This window comes from Lonchura striata, chromosome 2 (assembly GCF_050655825.1).
Source record: "Lonchura striata isolate lonStrDom1 chromosome 2, ASM5065582v1, whole genome shotgun sequence".
In the NCBI taxonomy this organism is placed as follows: domain Eukaryota; kingdom Metazoa; phylum Chordata; class Aves; order Passeriformes; family Estrildidae; genus Lonchura; species Lonchura striata.
In genome coordinates this window covers 71071245-71096405 of record NC_140704.1, presented here as the reverse complement: position 1 = coordinate 71096405, position 25161 = coordinate 71071245, and the positions used below count along the sequence as shown (strand labels likewise).

Here is a 25161-nt window from a genome sequence, read left to right as displayed (position 1 = left end):
GTTACCCAACTGAAAACATTTCCTTGGAAGTAATTCAGAGCACCGATAATTGTGATTAATGTGGCCTGCAAACTCCTATTGACAAGATCTTGACACAGAATCAAGCAAACAAGAAATGTGTTGGCCTTTCACTCAGCTTCCATCCTCCAGATATGCAGAAAGTGTACTTGTGGCTGCAGAGTAGCAATGCTAATAATGTTAATATTTTAAGATATTTTCATAATGCTCCATTTAGTCAAATTTATTTTATGTAAATTATTTTGCAATTTCTGTATTTCTTTTCACTTATTGTAACAAAAAACAGCAGTGTGTGTCTTAATGTAAGAGTAATTGCATTCCTTTCCATTTCCTTTGGAACTTCTTGTCCAAGTATTACAACTTCCCCATTTTCCAGTTAGTGTCATTTTTTCCTTCATCTCTTTTGGCACATTTCAGACGTAAGTGTTTTAATTCCTTCCCCAACTATACACATATTTTGGACATCTGTCTTCCATTCTCTTATGTTTGTGCACAGGTAAATAATTAATTTCCCTTTTTTTTTTGTAAATGGTCTGTTTTCCTTAAATAATATTTTCAGTCTGTGGAAGAACAGGAGTGCAGTTTCTCTTGAGAATGCTTTATGTGCAAGACAATGAACAGTGGTATCCTCGAGAGATGTTGCAGTGTTGTGCAGAGTTCTTTTCAACTAATATCTTTCCATTTATGACCAGCTTTCTGTGAAAGCACCTGATAGAAAGTGGAGGAAATTCCATGGAGAGCTCAGATATTGCTTATTGAAATCCTGCTGTTACTACCTTTTTGGGCACTCTCTTTTAAATGAGAAATATGATTCCTTACTGAAACTTACAGCCTTCTTTCCTGTCTCCTGCTCCCTTCTGGTTCCATGAATAAGTCTTTTCAAAATACTGTACATCTCTCTCCTTGGGTTGTTCAGCATAGCCCTGATCCTGATCTGCTCTTCTAAGAAGAGGTGCTTTAAAATTGAGAATCCTCAGCTCTTGAGTGGATTTGGCCTCCAGGGATGACACATGTTCATCTCCCTTGTACTCCTCCTTTTGCCATGGAGTAAAAACCTGATGAAAATTTCCTCTCCACCAAAATCCTTCTTACCTCTAGAGGCCAGACAGTCCCCATTTTGGTTGAAAGACTTGGGGACCTTGAAGGCAGAGGTGTTATTACATAAAAGTCTAAATGGAAGTATGGTGATATTAATGCAGTTCTTTCAGACACTGAGTTGACTTTTTGTAATTCATTGAGCCAAGGAATCTAAGGCAAGTTTATTTGCTTACATACTTAAGGGAAGGCCTTGAAATAGGAGAGTCTTTATGGTGGCTTTTAGGAACACATTATGTTTTCCTCTCAGAATATGGTGGAAATCTATAATTCAAGTGCCTGTGATGAGAGGCAACAATGATCATACCAGGTAAGAGAAATGAACATTCTGTCTCTTACAGAGCTCAGAAAAATGGGAAGTGTGAAGTGCATTGATTACTTGAAAAAGTACAAGTAGCATCTGTTCAGATGCATTTTTTTGTTATTCTCAGCCACTCCATGTTTTTATTGCTGATTTTGTCAAAAAACCCAAACAAGCCTTGTGTCAAAGAGGATTTGTAACAAGATATATAGAGGTATATTGTCCGAGATTTATCTTACTGCCATCAAGTATTGAATGTCCTTAGTTGGTTTCAATGGAACATCCATGCACATGCATTGTATTTAATAAAGCTCAAGAAAAAGGAAATTAAAAAAGAAAATTTTTATTTTCATGTGAAGTATGAAAAGGAGGTTTTGAAAAACATGTGAGTTATTTAGGATAAGAGTCCAACCAATGATGCTAAGAGTCCTCTGGTGTTTCCAACAGGGATACTTTCAGAGGACGAGTAGTATAGATCTTTTGGTAGGGTGGGGAGGTTCCAGCATGACTGTTGCCTGGGTAATCAAGCTGCTCTGTCCATCAGCAAATCTCTCTCCTGGGTACCACTTCATAATTTCATTGTGGTGTGCCATAGAAACCCCCATTTCTGCCTCTTCCTTTCAGACTGTGAGAATGGCCTTCATTTCTGGTCCTTTGGGCAGTGGCTGTCAGACCACTGTCCAAGGCTATCTGGCACCTACAGTCAGCCATTTGCAGTGGTATGGTGCCTCAGAAACTCTTCCCTTTGCTCTCGTAGTGATGAGAAAGTAACTGGAAAACTACCAGAGTAGTCAGTGCTGAGTTTTTACATGAATGGACTTTGGATTTCTCTAGGTCTTGTGGTTTTATTAATTATTTTTCCACCAAAGTGGTTCTGTGCTACATGAAAGATGTTCAATTAGCAGCATGCAGCAATGTAGATCAATTTGCATAGTCAATTGATATGACCAAGTTCAGATCCTTTTATGAAGAACTAGGAGGCAGTCAGAAACAGTGGAAATACTTTTTTGTCTTTCTTACTGTAGTTACATATAATGTTTGATATGGACACATCTTCATCTTTCCTAGATCAGTTGAGAGAGATGATTTGGACTAACTTGTGCCTTTACTTTCTGGGCTGTTTTCAGTTTAGGGGAAAATACAGAGGATCATGCATCACTTGGAAATTGGTTTCTGTAGGTACCTATAGTCACTTCCCTAATTAGCTGATACTGTAAGACTTGTGCTGGAAACTTCAAAGACCTTTAGTTACTTCTTATACTCAGGAAAAAGAAATTACTTAAACTAAATGGTGTAAAATCTTTGCAAAATATAACTGTTAATCCTTGTTTTCCAGAAGTACGTGCTTTTTAATGCGGATGTGGATTTTCAACCATAGATCTACATGCATGTGCCCAGAGTTGAGGCGTAGAACTAATCCAACTGTTTCTCTTAGTCTTTTAACCATAACCTGATTCAGCATGTTTGGTTTTGATTCAGAGACTGACATTTTTGATAGATGTATGTTATAATGCTCATTACTAAAGGATACTATAATTGACTGTAGAAACAGAAGTATTATGTTGTTGTTGTAATGTATCTAGTTTGAATTCACTCTGAACCTTTGCCCAACTGAAGGAACTGCAGATCCAGGACTTTGTTCAGTTCCCTTTCCCTTTGTCTTTTCTGCCCCCTTGCCCAAGTGGTATAGTATGTAAGTATTTGTTGTTAAAAGGAAAGAAAAACACATTGATAGTAATGGGACACTGAAGACTTCCTTGAAAGAACTGTATGAGGAATGACGGGTCAGCTCAGAAAGCTGTTCTCAGAAGCAAAATTGAATGTGCAGTTCAGTAGCTGAGCCACACTGTGTCACCATTGGACTTCACTTCTTTCCACTCTATCTTTCTCATTAAAGGTGAAGATATTTACAAAGCCAGAGAAGAGGGGTCTGAAATGTGGGGGGCAGTTGAAGTGCAAGAAGATGAAGATACTCTTGTGGAAGTTCCATTGGACCAGGTAGGATCAAGCTTTAAATAAATGGCTTTTTCTTTTTTCTTTTTTTTTTTTCTTTTTTTTTTCTTTCAGGCATACAGCTTAATTCTTTGGGGATGACTGTAAGCTCAACAATACTGCTTCTTTTTTGGCAGCTTTATCAAATCTCCCTTTCTGTGTTAATATGTCAAATGTCAGTTACCTCTTCATCAGCTTCAGAACTGCTCTGAGAGCTCACCTGAATTGCAGTCTCTTTATACTGGTAGAGCAGTATTCCTCCAGTCCTGGACCACAACAGGTGCTGATTTATCCAATTTTTGTTAAAGCTGACAGCACTTTGTTCTGTTGGAGCAACATGGTGCTTTGTTGGCCAATTTTTTAGTCCTAAGATTTATGTTCAATAAAAAGGTCTTGACAACTAAATATAAGATTATATCTCCCTTTTTGTACTTAGATTTACACTCCTATGGACTGAAATAATACAAGGAATATATAAATTGAACTTAAAAGTAACAGCAGTTACTATCCTTTATCTTGCTTTCAGTATAGACTTCTGTATTTGTAGGAGAAATTGGAAGAAGTGTGGTAAGTATGGGGAGGAAAATATCCTTAATGAGGGTAGGGAGTGGATTTGTGGGCTAAAAGGTAGGTGAAAAGCCATCTGGTTTGGTGAAATTTAAAAGGTCAGCTGGTTGATATTTAACTGGCACCTATTTACATATGGTGGTCCTCAGGGTTTGATACTGGATCTGAGTCATTATAGTATGTTCATGGGTAACACAGATGATGGTGTGGGACACAGTCTTATTCAGGTCCAGCTGTCATTATCAAGTGAATGTCTTTCAGAGCAATCTCAACAGCTTGAAGGAATAGGATGACTTGAGCCTCACGAACTTCCACAAGAAAGAGAGGTACAAAGTTGAGCACCTGTAGTGCAGTTAAGTCTCAGTTCAGTCTTGACACAGATGGGCTAGAAAGGAGCTGCAGAAAGGGCCATGAAGCTCCTGTGGTTGGGAAGTTGAGTCAGCAGTGCTCCCTGTGGGGATGAGGTGGAATATGCAGGCTGGGCTAGCAAAAGCACAGCCAGCACATCAAAGTCATGGATTATCTCTCTTGATCTCTGAGGTTTCATCTAGAGTATTTGTCCAGCTTTGAGTCCTTTGCAGCAGAAGAGAGATACTTAGAAACAGGAGAAAGTTCAGCACAGCAACAAACTAAAAAGTTTATGGGCTAGAGCTTATGACACAATTTAATTGCTTACTAAATAGTGCTTAATGTTTAGTTGGCTGTTTTGTTTGTTTTTTTTTTAATTGATTTGTATTGTGTAAAAAAATACTAGCCATATATACCTTTAGCTTGTATTCTGCTTTTAAAAACAATACCTGAGGGGAAATAGATGTTGTATGAACTTATTAGCCACTTTGAAAATTGGCACCATACAATCTAAAAAAAAGATAGATTTTATCTTAGGCTCCTGTTGCTAAGAAGGATCATTCTCATTATTTATTCACTTCAATGGGAAGGAATGTTGCTCAGCTATTTTATAGGTATTGTTCTTGAAGACACATGAATCAGGGCTCATCAGCCCTGTTAATTGTGGTTGTCCTGGTGGGGTGTGGTGATAATTAGGATGTGTTGTGTTATGTTGATAGCACTGACATTGGGGAAGAACATGCCGGCTGTTGTCTTAGTCTTTGTTTCTTATATCATTCTGTAGCACATCCTACTCTGGTCTTGACAGTGTAATAATCAAATTCAGAAATTATTAGCCTGTTTATTGGCCTCTGGAGGTGTGTAAAGAATTCCTCTGGGTAGTGTAGAACATTTGGCTGTGTAAATTGGGTTGTCAGGCCTTAGTTTTTAGGCTGACTGCAATTCATATGAAATCCAACCCTGGACTGGTTGGAGAAGTAAGACAGCTGCCTTACTTCTCCACAGAGGTCCTACAGCACAGGCAGTAGCTCTGTGTGTCTCACCAGTTTGCCTCTGCCCATGAATGGTGACCATCCCTAGGGAGGGCAAAACCTCTCTACTACCACTTCTCTGTTTGGCAATGGAACTGTTCACACGGTTGCCAGTGAGCATCAGATGTGTTGGCAAGCTTGCAATGCTAGGAACTTGCTGAATACCTCTAAGCTCATGTACCAAGGTCCATTCATCATGTTCAGATGGAAATATTTTTCACTTGCTACCAACAGATTTTGCTATCTATCAGACAAGGAACTGCAAGCAGGTGTATTTGATGGGGAAAAGATATTTAAAAAATCAGTCATACACAATCTGATTTCTACGTTTCCATAAAAGCCAAACAAAGCACCAAAATTTATTGCAAAAGAAGCCATGGTTTATACATAATGTTAAAACTTCATGTATAGTTTCCTTGGTAATCTCACAAGAAGCCATGTCCTTCTGAGTATTCATGTGTGAGTGCTTTCTATTCCCAGATAACTAAGGTCTCTCTAACCTTAGAAGAATTTAGCATTTTGTATATTCAGGTTCATATTAATGACTATTTAAAATTGTTTTAAATTATATGATGTAAAGCTTTTTAGCTTTTTCTTATCTGCACTGCAGTGTCTGTTATTGGTAGAAATATGGGAAAGGACAGCCAGACAGGGCTTGACTATCTTGCATAATGCATAAATATTTACATGCCAGCTTTCACTAGAATGCTGACACTTCTGATAGGCTATCATTTCCATCAGCCACATAAATGAGGTGGTGAAGATAGAGCTTCATATTTTTTTCTTTTTATGCACCTTCTCTGTCTTGCTGTTTGAAATACACAGTTGAACAAATGCCAGATTAGCCATTAACTAAACCTAGCGTTATACTGGCTAGACTCTCATTTATGTCCTGTTCTGTAAAACGCTATCGGCTAGCTGAAAACACATTAAAAGAACAGGGTTTGCTTTACTCCAGACTAGCTGACAGTTGTAATTGAACATCAAAGAAGAAAAAAATGAATATTTTGCCTTAAACCAAACCAGACCTTTCTGTTCTACATTCTTTACCAAGACTTCAGCTCCCAAATACAAAATGATTAGTTTCTTCTTTTGACATACAGGCTTACTTCAGGTTGGTTGTTTGCATCACTGTGTCAACTTTCATGGGGACTGATGACAGACTATGAAATCAGTTGTGCAAATAGCAAGGGAATAACAGAGAGACAGTGAAACAATAGTAGTTTCTTACTGGAGATAGTAATTAAGTGTGTTACTTTGAATTTGCTAGTAATAATGCAAATATATTCAAAGTAACTTTGAGAGAAAAAATTCTACCTTTAAAGCTTTCAGAAAATCCTACTCTTTTTTTTTCATACTGTGTAAGTTCTAAAATACAAAAGCAGCAATTTCTAGTGATAATACTGAAATAACATTGCATGTTTGCACTTGTTTATCCATTTCCATAAGCATGGCTGTATTTCCTTGCCAAGCCCTTGGGAGTAAGCAGGAGAGTTATGAGACCTGAAGTACCCAGTGTATGACCCCATAAGGAATTCGTGTTGTGCCAGCCTGGTTTGCCATGGGGTATATGATACTGGCTATTAAGATGTGATGTAGAAAGAGATTCCATTTAGCTTTTGGTTTGTTCTTTGGGTTATTTCCCCCTCTAGATTCCTCATCTGGTTCTCTCCTTCTATGTTTATTTCTAAAAAATAGTTGTTGATAAATTTATGTAACAGGCACTGGTTTGGACTTTTTCTGTAGATGTTCACATTCTTGGTTCTTTCATTATCCATTTACTTTCCACTTTTACAGACATATCCACTGATTAATGCAGTCCTCCATTCATTATTTCGCATTTTCTGGGCTGTGATGTGATGTGAGATTGTGTATCTCCCCTAGGTGAGCTGGAGCTGGAATATATCATCAGTAGCAGAAAATTTGCACCTTTCATTTGCAGTTTTCATTATGGAGTACACATTTTGCATTAGAGACCCAAGATTCACCTCAGTGAGCAGAATAAAATATTTATCTTCCTCATTGCCAAAGGCAAAATGTTAAAGTTTATGTTGATTCAACATTACAAGAAGCTGACTTCTTGAAGAGACATTCTTTGATTAAAAAGGCTACAATATTTCACGAGGAAACATTTTGTACTTCATCAGTAAGAATTTCAAAATGGCATTTGAAAAGATTGCATGCAGAACTTCTTATCCTCAAATTTTGCTACAAGTGATGCAGCTGTAATTTAAGCCTTATGAATTTGGAATGCTGACAAGCCAGCAGATAATATTTTCCACTGCATGTTCTTCTTTCAGCTCAACTGATTTACACTTAATGTTGTTATTGTTTGTCTGTGTGAGATAGGAAAACTTACTCTGATTGGTTCCTTGCAGTTCAGAATGAGAAGGGAGCTCTTTCCTTGGTTTCTGTGGTGCCTTGAGAAGGCTGACCAAGAACAGAGGCTAGACAGAGTTAAAGAATAAAGTAAGTATTTATTAAAAAGCCTTAATAGATACACCTTAGGCTCTACAAGAGCACTTTCTCAAGGCATCATTGGGTGACTGTGATTTATGAAGTTGTAGTAGCAATACCTGACCTTGTCTTTAAAGGTCAGGCATCTGTGTGGCCAATAGTTGAAGGGCCTTCACTTTTTCTGAGTGAAGTGCAAATCTCTTGTAAAACTAGTTTTGATACCACTTTGAAAAAAGTTTCCTCTGTAACCCTGTTTTAAAAAAATTCAGCAATCCTAGAGCAGGCAGTTTCTCAAATTGCATAGCTTATTTGCTTTAAATTGTATTTTTTCAGTCTCAGTAGGACACTTTTAAAAATGCTTAACAGTGTTCTCATTATCTACAGGTATGCTCAACAGATCATACTATATTATAGGAAGTGAAGTTTAGGCAAATTTTATTGAAAATTTGCATGCAAAACATTGTGGGGAAAAATAAATGTAAGCATCATTGAAGTAGATGGGAAAAAGTATTTTTTACTTAGTAACATATTAGAGAATGTTTTTCCAATTTTATTATAAGATCATAAAATCTTTGAATGGTTTAGGTTGAAAAGGACCTTAATAATCATCTCATTTCAACCCCTCCACCACAGGCAGGGACACCTTCCACTAGATCAGGTTGCTCAGAGCCTCATTATCCTGGTCTCGAACACTTCCAAGGATGTGGCATATGTAGCTTCTCTGGGCAAGCTGCTCCAGTTTGTCACCACCCTCACAGTAAGGAATTTCTTCCTAATTGTCACTACAGCCCTGCCCTCTGTCAGTTTGAAGTCATTCCCCTTGGTCCTGTCACCACATGCCCTGGTAAAAAGATCCTCTCCAGATCTCACTAAGACCCCTTTCAGGCCCTGGAAGGTGCTGTGAGCCTGCAGCCTTCTCCAGACTGAAAACCCTCAACACTCTGAGCCTGTCTTTATAGGAGAGGTCTATATCCCTTATTCTGACACTCCCCAGAGGGCAGTGCTCAAAGATGCTGGCTTCTCTATTATGGCTGCATTATGATTAAAGAATGAAGTATGCTTGCAGTTATAGACAATGAAACCAATGAAAAGTTGTTTGAAAAGCTGTTTTTTCTATACTTCAAGTTCTTTAGTTTTCATTCATTCTAGTTGGACTTCTAGGTGCTGTGACATTATGAAAAATTAGACTCTGTGGGGTAAGTACTGTAAAAAAAAATGGCATCCATCTCATAAAAAAGTTGGGAGTTTAAATGTCGTGGGGATAAAGACTTTGCCTTCAGGAACAACAGTGTATTTTGTGCAAATATGGGAACTATGTGGGAAGTGTAAGACAGTTGCACCCTAACTATCCATTTGCTTGTTTATAAAAGCCTGGGTTTTGTAAATGATGTGGAAGAGAAGAGGGCTGCTGTCACTTAGCAACACTTTCTGGTTCAGGAACAAAATGTTTCGCTGTTGGAATCTGTGCAGTGCTGCTACAAAACATTCCTGAGTAGGAGCAGGGGGAGTTCAGTTCTGGAGAGCTTTGGTGCAATCGAAGTCAAGTGTTCCTGTTGCTGCATTTGTGAGATGTATTCATGCTGCTCTTCATGACCATTAAGATTTTTATTGTCTACCTTATTGTTTGTCTGCTGTGACCATTAGCCAAGTAAACATTTCTAAACTACTTCAATAAAGCAAAATTATGTTTTATATTAATGGTACAAAATAATTTCTGCCTTAAATAATTTGTGATACTTTTCAGTATCAGTCATATACAAACCTTCTGAGAGGTTTGCATTAGCATCCTTAGAGGAAAAGAAGTCAAATGCTTCAATGTCTGAAGATTTCCTGACTTACTGCTTTTGAGTGATGATGGTATTTGGTAATGTAGCTCTTAATGAAGGATAGCATGATCAGTGTAATTAGAATACATATTTCTGTTTTAAACACTCTGTTTTTGCTGAGATTAAAAATACTGTCAAGCAACCCTACTTCTTGAATGCAAAATGAAACTGGTTCTGTTTCTCATCACCCTGTTAGTTAAGTCAGGTGGTTTCCAGAAGGCGAGCTGGGTCTGTATTTCCAGCAAGAAGCTGAGAACTGCTTCAGTATTTCTGCATGCCTTTGGTTAAATGTGCTTTTCAATGTACATATACAAGTCTTTTGTCAGTGAGTCTTTTTATTGCTAGTCCACGACAAGCAAAGAGCTGTTCTCACATTCACACAGGTATGGTTTGAAAACTAGTTATTTTAAGTAATATGCTTTCAAGCATGAAACTGCAAAAGCATCACTTTTGCTTAAAAGATGAAGCCAGCAATGCAAAAAGGAAGGTTACTTCCTATTTTTCTTCTGACCATTCAAAAGGCAAAATTACAAGCCTTATTATGATTAGTTCTACCTGTAGGAGGAATGAGGATAATCTAGCACAGTGACCGGAAAAGCTCCCTGCTCTAGAACTCACTTGCTTGTGAAAATTATCTTAAGGAATAGGAATGCTTCTCCAGTCCATGTTCAAGTTGTGCTGTTGTTTTTTGACGTGTGTAGACAGGACTAAACTAATGCAGGAACATTTATTCTGCAGTTCATTACAGTATCCATGTTCAGTTACACTGGGCTACAACTGGCTGGTTGTCATCAACATGAATTTTTGATGTGCCTTTTGTTCTCTGTTCTGATCCTTGATATCCTTATGATAACTGTGTTACATAGAGGTGATAGAGGCACTCAGGCCTGGAGATATATCCAGAGCTGTTTCTCTGGATTTGAGTTGCCCTGAGCTTTTATAGGAACCACAGATATGAGGGAAAACTTCCTGTGAGCCAACACCATGGCCAAAGGCTGAACTCTTGACTTCTGGGCAACAAGAAGAGCAGTCCCACATCTGTCTTGGCTATCCATCCAATTAATTCCATTCAGGAAGTTCTGACTGAGAATATTTTGATTATTTAAAAGGTGACTGATGAAAAGCTAAAACTGATGGGAAATGTCAGTGCTTCCGCGTCATTATACAAGGTCGTTGCTGACTTGAGTCTGATAATTTCTGCAAGGATAGGTAGGTCTCAGTCAGCATATCTGTTTTGCTTTCAGTGTGCCCATCCTGGTTTATTCTGACTGAGGGAGCAAAGTTTGTGGTAATTTTTGTGCATATATAATAGGCAATTTGTGCAGTCGTAGTGCAGATATGGCTGGACTGTATCAAATTCAATGAAAAGGTTCCCAATTACTTCAGGGGACTTTGAATTACATCCTGACCCACCAAGTACTTTAATGTAGGCTTTATTTCACTATTTCAGGATCACTGCTATCACTGATACTGTTCAAGAAGATAAAGTTAAGTATGTGCATCATTTACAGGCTTTGCACTATTAAGCCCTCTGGTTTTCTCCCTTTTTCTGTTTTCTTCTGTGCATGCATATGTGCAGATAAACATTCTCTTTCCCTAAATATGAAAAATCCAAAATTTTCTAAGTATATCTCTTTCTCAATGAAGAAAGTGTACTTAAAATAAAGAATGCTAATTTATGCATAGCGAATAGGTCAATAAGATCCCAATAGAAAGTATCACACCTTTTTATGTAAAGAGAAATGTACTGTTTGGTGAGTAATTTTAGCCTTCAGTTTCCTCCCTACAGTCCTGTCTTAGGTCTGCTGTGCAGTCTGAAATGCACAGTCAGTGGTCATATCCACATTGGAAAGGCTACCTTTGATTCTGCATGCAGAGGGAACCATACTACATTTCAGATTACCTTGTGAAAAGTCTTTTACTCTGAATCAATGTTGATTTTTAACTTGTTTGAAATGTTCATTCTTATGTTGTGTAGCTTGAAAGGAGATTAAATGTGTTTTGCCTTCCAATTATTAGCTGAAAACATGGCTTTTTCTTTTTGTCTCTAATAATAATGACATTGTAGTAATATGCTTAGCTATCTTAAAATTTTCAGTTACTATAAAAACATGATATTTGCACTTATGGGAGTTGTCTACTCATTTTGTTTTCTACAATTATTTTTCTTGCAATTTAGCTTGCTTGGTCAAGTTAAGTTAGTTGAAATTTGAATGCTATTTCATGCCAGTACTACGCTCTGTGAGCTTTCAGTGAGTTTCTGGGTATAGTTCAATAATGCTGTGTTTATATTCTATGTTGCTCAGATTTAACTTCAAAAATTTGCATCTACACTTATTTTGGACAGATATGGTTAAATGAGTCTAGCTAGTCTAGCACTTAGGAAGTCACTGTCCCTCAAATGTCCATTGTGCTTCCATGCCAAAGACTGCTTCCACAGCAATGAAACCAGTTAAAGCATTGGGATACATATGTTTACACCATGGCATAAAGCCTACACACTTTCTTCTGCAGTCCAGAATGAGCCACCATACTAAAGCCATGCAGGGAGTAGCATATATTCACTTCTGCTTGTGCCCACTACCAAAAAGCTGGAAATTGTAATGTCTTGGATGACTACAATAGTTAACTGAGAAAGTATGTGTTGACTTTTCTTATCCTCTCTTCATTTAGTGTGTGTAATGTCCTAGTAAGCAGGTGTCATTAACTAAAACAATCACATTTTTAGCTAGTGGTGTCTGGTGTGTGTAATTAGTCCCACCCCCTGTTTGTGGTCAGAATCCAGAGCTGCTAATTTCCGTAGCAGACTGAAAGAAAATTAGTAGATAACATGTCTAAGAGTAGCAGGTAACTTCTGAGAATTTATGGATCTACAGATTCTATGCTATCTTTATGTACTGGAGGTTGTGAAGGTTGGATCAAATTTGCTTTGGATGGTGCCTTCTTTGAAGGTTTCTGTAAAGTCTTGGCTTGTTAAAGTTTTATTTTAGTGGTAATAAGGCCAGTTTAATGTTACTAGATGAAAGTGAGTCAGAAAGGCTTGAATAAAAAACACATAGAAATGACCAAATTTCAAAAGTCACTTATGGAGCTATTATTCACCTGGTTGTGTACCTATGTAGTATTCCTGGTAATTCCATATTCTGTGAATTATTGCAACACAATAAATTGCTCTTTTTGGAGCTGTGCCAATATGACTGTGCACTGGCATAATAAAGTTGTCATATGTTGCTCCTTAGATATCAAAGGAAAATTAAAATGTTTCATCAAGAGGCTTCAATAAATTCTTGATCTTACTGAACTGGCTCTTATTGATACATTGAAGGTGATGAGAGAATTCTTTTGAAATGTTATGATTAGTGAGGAAAATAATTTTTTAGAAGACAACTTCTCTGTCGCAGATCGCTGCTTGCATAAAGGAGATATTGAGGATAGTAAATTCCAAACAGTTTTGATTAAGAGATAATCTATTATTGCTCTCAGCTTGTCCCCTTTAGATTTAGAGTCTGATGAGGCTGGGTGGGAGGCAGACACCATGTCAGTCCTGTGGGATTTTTTCACTTTCTTTTCATTCATACCTCAGCACAAGTATGTAAGTAATCTTAGCAGGTGGGAGCGTTGGTGGACTGAATACTCATGTGACTCTTCTAAGCTGAAACTGGAAGGCAAATAACAAAGACCAGGCAATTTGTGCATCTGTCTCCCAGGCTGTCAGGAGATGATGCTGCCAGCAGCTTTATCCATAATGAGTTTCTGATAACTCTTCTACAAGGTGACACAAGATCTTGTTCCTTCTGGCTGCTGGTCCAGTTCTGTGTAGGAAAAAATTGCTGCCAAATGTCCAGCAAAAACTAACCAATCCACCCTATGCAGGGATCTTTGGGAAGGAGAATGGTGTCTTGGAAGTGACCAGTGGTAGGTCTACCTCATCTCTTGAACTACTTCGTGTATTCAGAGAAGACAAGACCAATGGTCATGGTCCACAGATAAAATGCTTCTTGGGGAACAGTTTGTGGGCAAGTAATACATGGTATTTTCTTGTGACAGGACCTTATAAAAAAGCATGTACTAAATTCTAGAAAGTCAGAGAACCTGGAAGAGATGAAACAGAGTAAGCTGTTGTGGTGTCAGTTAAATTCAGCTCATTCCAGTTGTTTCGAGTGTGGTCAAATAGATCAAACTCTGTTAAATTTCACCAACACATTTTGGAAAAGAAGAGTAAAAGGGCATTATATGGTGTAAGTACAAGAACATAATTTTCAGTCCATGTAGACAAACCTCAAATTGGCATACTTATTCCTCAGTAATGATGTATTTAGGAATTTGATATCTGTCATGTTTCAGAATTGCATGGAGCATTCTGATTTAAAATGCCTCATAATGCTGCTGCTTTTCCTTTCACCAGAGACCAGCAGAAACTGTAGATGAAGAAGAAAATGTAGAAGAGGAAAATGACAGGGGAGAGGAGGCATATGCAAGAGAATATCCAGAAGTGACTGGAGAGGAAAGTGGGGAAACTATTAAAGAAAGAATTGAAGTGGAAAAAAATGAAAATAAGTTAAATGAAAATTATGAAGATGAAGCAGGAGAAACACAGAATGTTGGCCAATCAGAGGAAAAGGAGCCTATCTATTTAAATGGCAAAAAACATGAAGGAAATGGTGAGGGAATGGAGCATTTGAACTACCAAAATGATCTTCAGCCTGAAGAAGATAGAAAAGAGGATTCTGGCAGTCAGAACCCGGTGAGTATTTATTCTTTCAAATTGTTTTTCTTATGTTATTGTTCCTCATTCATATCAGCCTTATGCTTTTCATCTGGTCTCTAATTAGTGAATTTCTGATAAAGTCCTGAAACCATTTATGAGACTTTCAGTTTGTGGAAAAGCTGTTTTTCATCTGTATAGATCAGTTACATCAGTAATTACATCATACGCCCTCCAACTGAGAGAGCAGATGTTTCTCACTATTTGATGAATTTGCATCTCTGATTTTTCTTAGTATGCTGAATTTTGGAAAAAAATATATTGCAGTATCCAGAAAAGCAGAATCATTATATATTTCTACACTACTTTGTCTATTAGGACAGAGCAGAAAGGCGTGTTCATGACACCAGTGCCTCATTATTTTGATGAACTGACTTTCACAAAAGTTGCATTTCATAAAGAGCTTTTGCCATCGCTTTGTGGAAGTTTTATCGCTTCTTCTTAGACATTTAAAAATACAGTGGATATGGACAAGATCCTTCAAAGCAAGGGGTTTTAGTCAGTTTAAAAGCAAATATCATGTTAATTTAGGATATATGGTAACATGCTGTTGGCTTACATGGAGGGATGCAACCCACCTAAATAAGGAGAATTCCCCTGACTGTCAGATGAACTGACCAGCTCACAGAATGAGGGAAAAAAAAATATTTTGTTTGATGGGGAGAATCCAGGCCTGGGAAGAGTGGGATTCATGAGTGTCAGAAGCAGAGCAAATTGCTGCACATTCCCTGCCTTGAGGCTGCTGAAAAACAGTCTCTTCCTCTGCTTCCTGTGACACTGGGAATGGTTTCTTGCACTTTGCAACTGGGCATTTTTTGTCCCTGTATGACACACAAAAATATTTTTCAATTGAAAGACCTGAGTAACATGACACTTTCTTGGGCTCTGAATTTATTTGGTGCTTCATATATTTGACTTTTTTTTTTTTTTTTAGGTAAGTTGAAGTTTTTTGTGTAAATGGAGAAAGTGAGTGAGCATTCACTTTAAATGCATATGTGTGTAACTGGATGCTTGATGAAAGAACTGTAAGAGGGAACCTCTAATGCAAGTGCTTTCTACTTTGGAAGATATATAAGTGTAAAATAAATTAAAGTTTTAACATGATCACTCTTGGAAAACACTTTTTTCACATTAAGAATACCTTGTGGAAATTTTAATATGAGATGCTTAACGCTGTATTGAAATGAAGTGAAATCTTTGGTACCTGATGACGTTAACAGTGCCTGTCCTTTTTCCTGAGGTTGATCCCGGTCTTGAAAAAACATCCACAAGTCCAAGGGTGACAGTCACCAGCCCACAAGAAAGTGAAAAGAATGACCAGAGCAATGACTATGCAGCAGTTGCATAAAGAAGAAAATGTAATGGGCACAAAATGAAAAAAGAAAACACTTTAAATAAAGTGTTATCTTTTTGTGATTGGTAAGGAAGGTTGAGTACCCACGTAATGAGTCGTGAGATGATGATGCTCTATGGACTGATGAAAAAACAAGCTTTTTTATCTACTAGAAGAACATAGAATTATATTTACAGGGTGAGATTTTATGATAGGATTTGAGGGGGGAAATACAAGAATACTTCATAGTAGTATTAGAAGTAAATGAAATGTTCTGTGGTATCAGATAGTTAGCAGCAACAGAACAACTACGAAAACTATACTGTTCCAGGGAAAGGAAAAGAGACCCACCCAGATTCAATGTCAAAACTTCTTTGTCGATTTGTTAATGAAAAGAAACTATTTTTAACCTTTTAACTAGGATATGTGTAGTTTTTCCTCTAAAATTCCCCACAATAGGCATAATTTCCAGGTATAACATTAAAATATAACTAGAATATGTTCCTCACCTAGTGGATTTATGCTTACAGAAAATGGTTTAGTATAATGAGGGAGCAGTTCAACTTTACTAAATAGTCTATTTTCAGTATATTAATTAGAATTATTAGGTTTTGCATGCATATATAGCACTTATTTAGCACTATGAATACATGTGGATAGCTTGCAATACTGCAGCTTGTTTCCATTTAAAACTGAAAAATTTGTTGATTGTCCTGCACTGATGCACTAAATAGTGAATTACTGTCATCCTGAACAAAAAACAAAGGAAGAGTACATAGTAGATTAGTTTAAAATTTTGAATTTGAATGGATTTGTAATTCAGTCTAAGAGATGCTTGATTTATTAATGAAATTAAAAAAAGCCCACATGCCTGGATTCAGACTGATATTTCCACGAAACCATTGCTGTTGATGGAGATATTTTAATATGTGAGACTTCAGTATGAGCCCACCAAGCTTTCTGTAAAAGTCAGGAATAATTATTGCATTTATGAACCCTTTGCGTGGCCTTAATGGTTGGAAGTGTGTCATCATCCTCTTGAGCAAGCTGTCTCCTGATAGGCTGTGGCTTAATATGCATTAGTAAATAAGGCATTGATCCACAGTATTAGTTCTCTTAATGACATTGATTCCATTGCTCATATCATCTCTCTGTTAGTAATGGAAATAATTTGTAGTTCATAGAAATACAGCCCTGAGCATAATTTTATTAATTATACAAAAGAAATAGTGGGTTTCCTTATTGTTAATGCTAGTAAATTATTACTACAAAAAACTTAATGTCATTTTTGTTGATTTCAAGCCATTAAGACAAGAATTACATTTATGAACAAATTGAACTTGAAGCACTGTTTAAAGGAATGTGGAGAACCACTTGTCATAACTGAAACTCAAACAAACATCTTCCCTTTTTCTACTAGTTATTAAGTATATTTTTCCAATGTAGTAGAAATTTGTGGAGATCCTTCAGCATATTTCTTTGCTTTGGCAATGTAAGTATAAAAGACATGTTAAAAAATGCATGAACACAGTTAGAACAGTTTGCCCTGTGGCATCTCTGAATTGTCTGTGAAACCTTCTTGAAACCTTCGGTCTATGAAACCTGTAGCTTCTGTTGAGCTGTCTCACAAAGATCTGAGGGAATATTGCATTTGTGATCAGTTCAAAATAAGCTCCTAATTTAGCCAAGCTCTTCAGCAAAGTATGCATGCTTCCTTTTTTTTTTTTTTTTTTTTTTGTGATAGCAGTTAAGACTATGTTCAAATATATTTGATTTCTCTGGGATGTAAAAAGATATTTATGGTTAAGCAGAAGTAAAAACTGACCAACTCTTAAACCCCAACAACAACAACAAAAGCCTGAATCAGAATGGATAAAATAACTGTGGATGATAGTGAGGTAAAATGACACAGATGTCTTTATTGTTGGTTTCTATTTATAGCTTCTGAGTGCCAGCAGTTTCTGTCATTTCTTTCCTTTCCCCAAAAGTTTGGTTTTTTTCCATGCTTAAAAGACTTACAGATATCAATAAGAATAGTTGAAAGGATTAAATGAAATTCTAAAGAAATGTAATGTTATAATTTTCCTTCATAGGAACATGAAATTGCTGTGAGTGTTACTCAACTTTGAAAATGTTTCCCCCTCTGTTCTCTTTTAAGAAAGACAGGATATATTTTGTCAGAAAAACAAATCAGAGTGTTTGGAAATAGAGATATAACCATTTTATCATTTACCTTGCAACACTGACAACATGAATTTTGTATCACGTTCTTTTATTTAGGGAAACTAGTTTATGCCTAACAAATAATTCTAGTAGAAATGAAACAAGAATGATACAGGTGGTCTTGCTAGTAGTTTCTCTGTCATGATCTGCTGTGTGTGATGGCTTAACTCAGTTTTACCTGAGAAACACATTATTTTGTAAAGTTTATGTAATTTAATTTTATTAAGCTTATGTACAACAATTCTGAGGGTTTTTTTAAGAATTGCTTTCTTGTTTTGCTTTTATTTTTAAAAATAACTTGCTATTAAAGAGAACTAATACTGATACTCCTGTGTTTTCTTTCATATCAAGGCCTGTTTGATATTAAATCTGTCTTTGGGTTACTGACTTTATAAATTTGGTGATTTTGCAGCTGATAGGATTCTCCCATAACTAAAACTTTAAAAAAATCCCAACAAAACAAGAACAAACTGATTTGGTAGTTTTTCTATTGCAACTGTGAAAGAAAATATGTTGACAATTTAGCTGATACATAGTTATAAATGTAAGACTATTGGTGCAGTTAAACTTGCTCAGGGAGTTTTTTAATGTCACAATTCAGGTTAGGCCTGGGTTTTTGGTATGTGGGTACTGTTTAGGCAATACTCAGCAAATGATTTTCCTGGGAAAATTACCAAACTTCTACATGTCTCACTGCAGAAATTCCTTATTTCAGCAAAGCATTAAAGCATAGGTTCAAATCCCATAGGACTGCAGTTTTCAGTGAATTTTAACTAATGCTTTGGTGTCTTGACATGTCAGAGCCAAAACAAAGTTAATTTTTGGAAAAAAAATGGGTGAAAATAAGGAAAATATAATCCCCTCTCAGTCTCTATATAAAGTACAGTGAAACAAACCTGTGTGAAGGATAGAACAGTATGAGTATTCTGATTATTTGAAAATATAGAGAGAGGATTGTTGCTTGGGTATTTTGATTGATTACCCAGAATGTACATTAAAATAACCATTAGATAATAAATGTAAATACCAAATGAAGTATCTCCAGGAAGGGTGTGTTAATTAAGTAGTTGCAATCAGAATGATTGAATGGGATGCACTCAAGGATGTTTTGTTCTGGGTGTCTGACAGCCTTCAATCTAAGTTTTAATCAAAAGAAGTGCTGTGGACATGGCAATAGCCATCTGCTCTCTGTAGATTATTCTGTGTGTGCATGTTTGTATCCATCAACTCACAGATGTGTGTGAGTGCTGGAACATGAAGGCATTTGCTGTGTGCTCACACACACTGCACACATAACTCATGTGCATATTAATAGTTTAATTTTCTTACAATATTAGTGATGGAAAATATTATTGGTTGTAACTAAAATTTGCTATAATTATACAAAATGATATCATCTTATATACATCAAAACCTAGCAATAACCTTATAAAAAGGGGGATGTATTTTGTTATGTTGTGTGTACACTTCAGTGCTTTGCTGAACCAAGCTCAGAATTCTTGAAACTCTGAAGTAAAAAGGAAATACTGGCCTGGGAGCTACTGAAAGCTATGAGGGCAGTAAGGAAGTAGACAGGATTTGGAAAATTCAAGAAAGAAAGTACAAGTCTATAGTACAACACATAACACCAAAATATTGAAAGGTCTTGAGTATTAACCTGGTGAGTGGAAAAGTCCCCCAGCATTGCCAGATGGGGCTGTCAGAGAACATTGCTTGAGACTGCCCTGCAAGAACCAGACTGTGCTTAGAAAGCCACAGATGAGCCTCCTCCACCTGGCATCTACAGCCTGAGTGTGGCAGAGCTGGGACCCTCTGCCCTGCAAGGCAGGTTTTTCCTTCCAGCACTGCCAGCATGGATATGGTGGTGTTCCAGGTAGCTCCCAACCCTCTCCACCCCTTCAGAGACACTGCAGGACCTCACCTCCCTCCCTCACCCCTCCTACACCAGCTCACCCCACTGGCTGCACAGCCCTTTGCATCTGCCAGGCCCTCCACCAGCCTAGACCAAGGGATCTAGGCATGGAGGTGCCCCCATCCCTCCCTGCTGGTAGTGTGGCTGCTCCCTGGCCAGGCTCTGTGTATGGAAATCATGGAGTGCATGCCTCCTGCCAGCACTGCTCCATGCCTCCTGCTGTATCTAGTGGCTGTTGGCTCCCACAGACCACCTTCCAATGGGCATTGGTGTGGAGCTGAGGAGGGCACTGCCACATTGACTTCTCCCCAGTATGACTAGTGTCTGTCTTGCACAGGGAGCCTGGAGCTGGACACAGCTGAGGGGAAAGGTCACCTCCCTCCACCTGCTGCCAGAGCTTTGCCTACTGCAGGCCAGGGTTTTGTCACCTTTGCCCCAAGGGCACTTTGACGCCTTCAATTTGGGGCTCATCCTGGGGTCCTCCATGACCCAGGTGTTTGCATGGCTGCTTCAGAGCTGGCTGTGCCCCAGCATCTGTTGCTGCAAGGCTTTGTCCCTCCCTGGCGTTGGAGACTGAAATATTATAATTTGTGGCTTAAACATCTTTATGAATTACTTTTGCCTATTATAGCAAAATTATAAAAGCAGCAGAGAAGACCACCATACCCCGACTAAGGCCCTGCACTGCTCGTTAATGGAAATAAGATAAAGTGATTCAGTCTGGGCTGGGGGAAGAAGAATACATTCACAGAGGGATCAAGCTTGGCACCCTCGAGGTGGAGGCCTCAGCCCCAGGGCTATCAGCTGCCAGACTCAAACAGACCCTACACCAAAGGAGGGGGTGAGGAAAGGTTTTGTATGGTAAAAAAGCCTCTGGCCAGGGGCAGTGAGCACCCATCCTCTGCTGTGCAGAGCTCTGGGGCCCCTTGAACTCAGGAAAAGCCACATGAAGGACAGCAGAGGGGGTGTCGTGGCCCATCAGTCTCCAGATCCTACACCAGAGCACAGAAACATGACACGACAGATACACAGTGTTGTAAGGGACAGTGTCAAACTGGCTCCCTGCATGGGAGGTATGTGGGCATTCCCACCTGGCCCAAATGTAGATTAATCCATTGAATTCTATACTTTTCAGCAGCAGGAGGTGGGGAACCCTCATCACCAGATGGAGGGGAGCAACGAGTTGTTGGGACCCTTGGGAGGGTGATATGTTTCTACCTAATCCAAATCACTTTCTCTCTGTGTCATCCCAACCCTCTCCCCCATTTTCTATTCCTTTCTTTCTTTTTCTTTCTCTTTGCCTCTTTTACTGTTGTATTGTGTTTTCACATTCTATATAATGGTTTGTCCCTTTACCCCGCATTTTCCCCAGTGGTTGTACTCTTAAGTTTTCCTGCCTCTTCCCTCAGTGTCCATCACCCTAAAAGTGCCAAGTCATTCCCGTCCCCTCCCTGGTGCCTTGTCCATCACTCAGCTCCCCATCCCACTCCTCCAGAACCTTCTTCCTGGGGCATCAAGTGATTGGGTGAGGGCCAGGGGTCCCTCCCTTAAACCTTTCCCATTGGATTCTGTATTTGTCTGGTTCCCTATCTTCCTATTGTTTGGGGGTGATCCCTTCCCCCTGTTACATCCCCCTTTATAAGTTGTTGCATGAGCTAGTTCGGGGCACTATGCTGGTTGTATCCCCTGGAGTGCAGGATCCTCGGAGTCCTGTAAAAAACTCTGGACTGTTACCCCAAGGGAGAGTCTGCTCCTTCTTCCTCGGAATGTTGCCGTGTCTCTCCATATCAGGGCTGACTGCAGCAGCGCTCAGCCCTAGCCACTCCCCAAACCTCCTGAAGGCACAGGGGAGTGTGCCCCACAGCCAGCCATGCCAGAGCTGGTCGGGCAAAGCCAGGGGGCTTCAGGTGGGCATGGCGGCATTTTACTATTAAATTAAATATATCAACTTTTTTGGCACAACATCTAACTTCATTTGGTTTTAATCGAGTTATGGGGTATATTTCGAACCTTCTGGGGTTTGATCCATTTTATTCACAGAGACATTTTTTTCTTAAGCATGCTCCTCTGTGTTTAAACTGGTTTGTAATACCTTGGTGCAGTACTTGGCTCTTGCCCTGGTTGAGCTGCAGGCAGTTCCTGCCAGCCCCTTTCTTCAGGCCATCAAGGTCACCCTGCTTGGCAGCAAAGAACAGTTTGTCCTCGCCATTCGGAATAACGTGACTCCTTCCCCATAGTGGAGTACTGTGTTGAGACATTAAACAAAAGGTTTTATAAAGATCTAAGGAAAAGTACATTTCTTAAAACTCACTGCATTGCTTTCCAATCTTAGTTGAGGGCTATTCTTGTTTTCTTCTTTATCTCTATCAGAAACTAAAAAAATCCTGTTCAGATTTTAAGATTTTAAATATAAAACCATTTACATTTCCTTCTTCTCCAAGGCTGTTCAACACGGTAGAATGAAAAAGCATTTCTAGAAATGTATATTCCAATTTAAATGCTACACATGGAAAGAAAATTCCTGTCAAATGCTAAAACCACCACTGCCTCCCAGTATTATGCTATTTAATTTTAAGCAATTTTTTAAAAATGAGTTTATTTTTATAGATACTTGTCATTAAGAAATTACCTCACAATTTCCCTTTACTCTCTAGCTGAGCAAAACTTTCCTACAATGTGAGTATCCCAATGTCTGGAAACTGTCTGCTTGGGAACAGGTAAAATGGTGTGAGTCTTTGGGACTCCTGCTGGAGAAGATGGGAACAGCCAGCCCCAGGAGGGGAGAAATAAGCAGCCCAGCCTTCAGCTGAAGCAGTTTTGTGGATGAATTAATTGAATGTTGTAGAACCAAGGGACTCAACAAAATCAATGCTTGATAGGAGAAAATTCTTATTTTATTACCAAGTACTAAAGGGTTGGGTGGAACTTCAGGTTTGTGTTCACACAGGTGAGTGAATTCTCCCACTCTAGAGAGAAGAAAATGTGTTTAGACTTCAGTAATACATAGACTTTGCTCCTTTTATTATTTGGGAAGGACCTCTGATTTAACTAGAGATTTGAGTGATTTAAACTCCCCTGTCTCAGTGATGAAGTGGTGGTATCACAGATAACCAGTCACACTGCCACTGCACTTCGGGTACTCAGCTTGGTATCCTCACAGAGACATTGCCCTTGCCTCCTCTGCTGCCATGGGTTGTGGTTTCACCACTGTGTACAATCTCCTCATCCTTCGACTTCTCTGCTGCATTTGCTTCTTTCAGTTTGGTTTTAAGAAAAGATACTACTAAAAATAATGCCTGTATCACATTCTCCCTTATAAATTGTTGATTCAAGGCTAGCATCCTTAGAGTAACTTGAGCTTTACACCTTCCCATCATTCTCTTATTGTTCCCACTGAACCCCACAGAGTTAGCAAAAAACAGAAATTACCTTGGTGAGACAAGGGCTAGGATTTGCATTCACTATTTAAAAGTAGTCTCCTGCAGTGAAAGAGGCATGGGTAAAGACTATTTCTCCTTTTTGTGCAGCACAAGTCCTAGCTCAAGATGAGCAGAGTTCATAGTTCAAAGTACCCTGACGCTGTGACTGTATGTGGCTTATTCCAGGACAAGGAATGTAAGGTAGTTAGGCCTCTTGGGTGCCTCTGGCTGGGGACCTCACCCTCAGGCACATCTGATGCTTGCAGATGTGCCACTGTGCCCATCAGAAGCCCACCAGGCTTTGCCCGACCAGCCGGCACAGTGTTGGGGACACTTTCCTGTTCCTCCGGGAGGTTCAGGGACTGGCTAGAGCTGTCACCAGCCCTGGAACGGAGGAGATGCGGCAACATCCGTGGAGTAAAGAGGCAGGCTCTCAGTTGGGGTTATAATCCAAGGTTTATTTCAGAACTCCAGGGACCTCTGCACCTCAGGGGAACAGCCAACAAAGAGCCCGAGCAGAGCTGTACAACATATAAAGGGGGTTGTAAACAGGGAGAAGGGATCACCCACCAACCAATGGGGAAACCTGGGGCAGTGGAAGGTGGTAGGATGGACAGGTACAATATCCAATGGGGAAGCTTTATAGGTAGGGCCCCAGCCCTCGCCCAATCACTCGACACTGTGGGTGGAAGATTCTGGAAAGGTGGGATGGGGGGTTTGAGTGATGGACAAACACCAGGGAGGACATAGGGGAATGAGACAGCAGGTTTCGGGAAGGTTGACATTGAACTGGGAGGACATAACTTGGGGCAAGACTGTCGTGGGGAAAATAGGGGTACAGGGATAAACCATTACAGAACAGACCATAGAAACACGATACAGCACAAATGGTCCCAAGTGTGTGCAAAGGGAGGCAGACTTCTGTAGTTGTAGTAGCCTGTAGTAGCATCGTGCTTTCTCATGGGATTAGAGCCTTTCCCTGGAAGAACCTTCCCAAGTATAATTTTCTGTGGGGAAACTGAAGCAGAGGTTTTTTCTGCATAAAAGGAGTGGGTTGTTTGTTTGTTTGTTTTGGTGGGGGGGGGTGGGTAATTAATCTCAAAGACCTTAATATTGGTGTTAAGACTTTTTTCACTCACTAGCAACTCTCTACACTAGGAAGTTCTGCTGCTGTCCCACAGCAGGAGAACCCTGGTGCTGCAGAGGGTCCCTGAGCATGGCCTGGCTGGTGCATGCAGGAAGCAAATCATGGTTTGCTGACTGACCTAGTAGTGTTTGCCACTGCTCTCAGACAAATGCCTGCTCCTCTGGAAGCTTTCAGCAGGTAAAAAACCTCCACAAAACACTGCCTTATGAGGGCTCCTGTACCAAAAGAAGTGACACACGTGTCAATGGCTTATGTGTCCATGGGTCTCCATGTGGTGCTCCCAGCAGTTTTGTTTTTCTAATTGTTCAGCCCTGCACAGAAGCTGGGGGCCAGGGAGTCAGTGCTAGATTAGTTCCCTTCCACATGGGATGCAGATGCAGTCCTTGACACCTCTGTTCTCTGCACTTTGCTGTGAGTGTGCCTCAGTACAGGCCTGATGTGCACAGGAAACATGGCCAGCAGCCTCCTTACAGATCTGGAGATACTTTAGTGTACACTTTGAGTTTCTTCTAAACCAACACCTGTGTGATCCACAGCTGGGTGTTTTAAATGTAAGGACTCGATGGACTGGTCTGCACTAATCCTGGAGAGAGGTTTGGGACCTGCATTATGTATGCTTTCTTGTTGGCTTGCTCGCAGACATGAGGAAACTTGGCAACACACCAGAAAACTAGAGGCCAGAGCCTTCTCAACACAGATGCCATGAATACATCTGCAGAGACAAAAC

At 39.3% G+C, this 25161-nt stretch overlaps 1 protein-coding gene across 1 annotated transcript in view; it reads left to right on the top strand.

Annotated features, from left to right (window-relative positions):
* DCDC2 (doublecortin domain containing 2) overlaps nucleotides 1–18282 on the top strand; it is a 54424-nt gene extending 36142 nt beyond the window's left edge. The window contains exons 8-10 of the mRNA XM_021553362.4: nucleotides 3312–3412; nucleotides 14041–14379; nucleotides 15641–18282. Of these exons, the coding sequence (XP_021409037.1) occupies nucleotides 3312–3412; nucleotides 14041–14379; nucleotides 15641–15748 (548 nt within the window). The 3' untranslated portion in view covers nucleotides 15749–18282. The remainder of the gene's footprint in view (nucleotides 1–3311; nucleotides 3413–14040; nucleotides 14380–15640) is intronic.
* Nucleotides 18283–25161: the final 6879 nt, after the last annotated feature.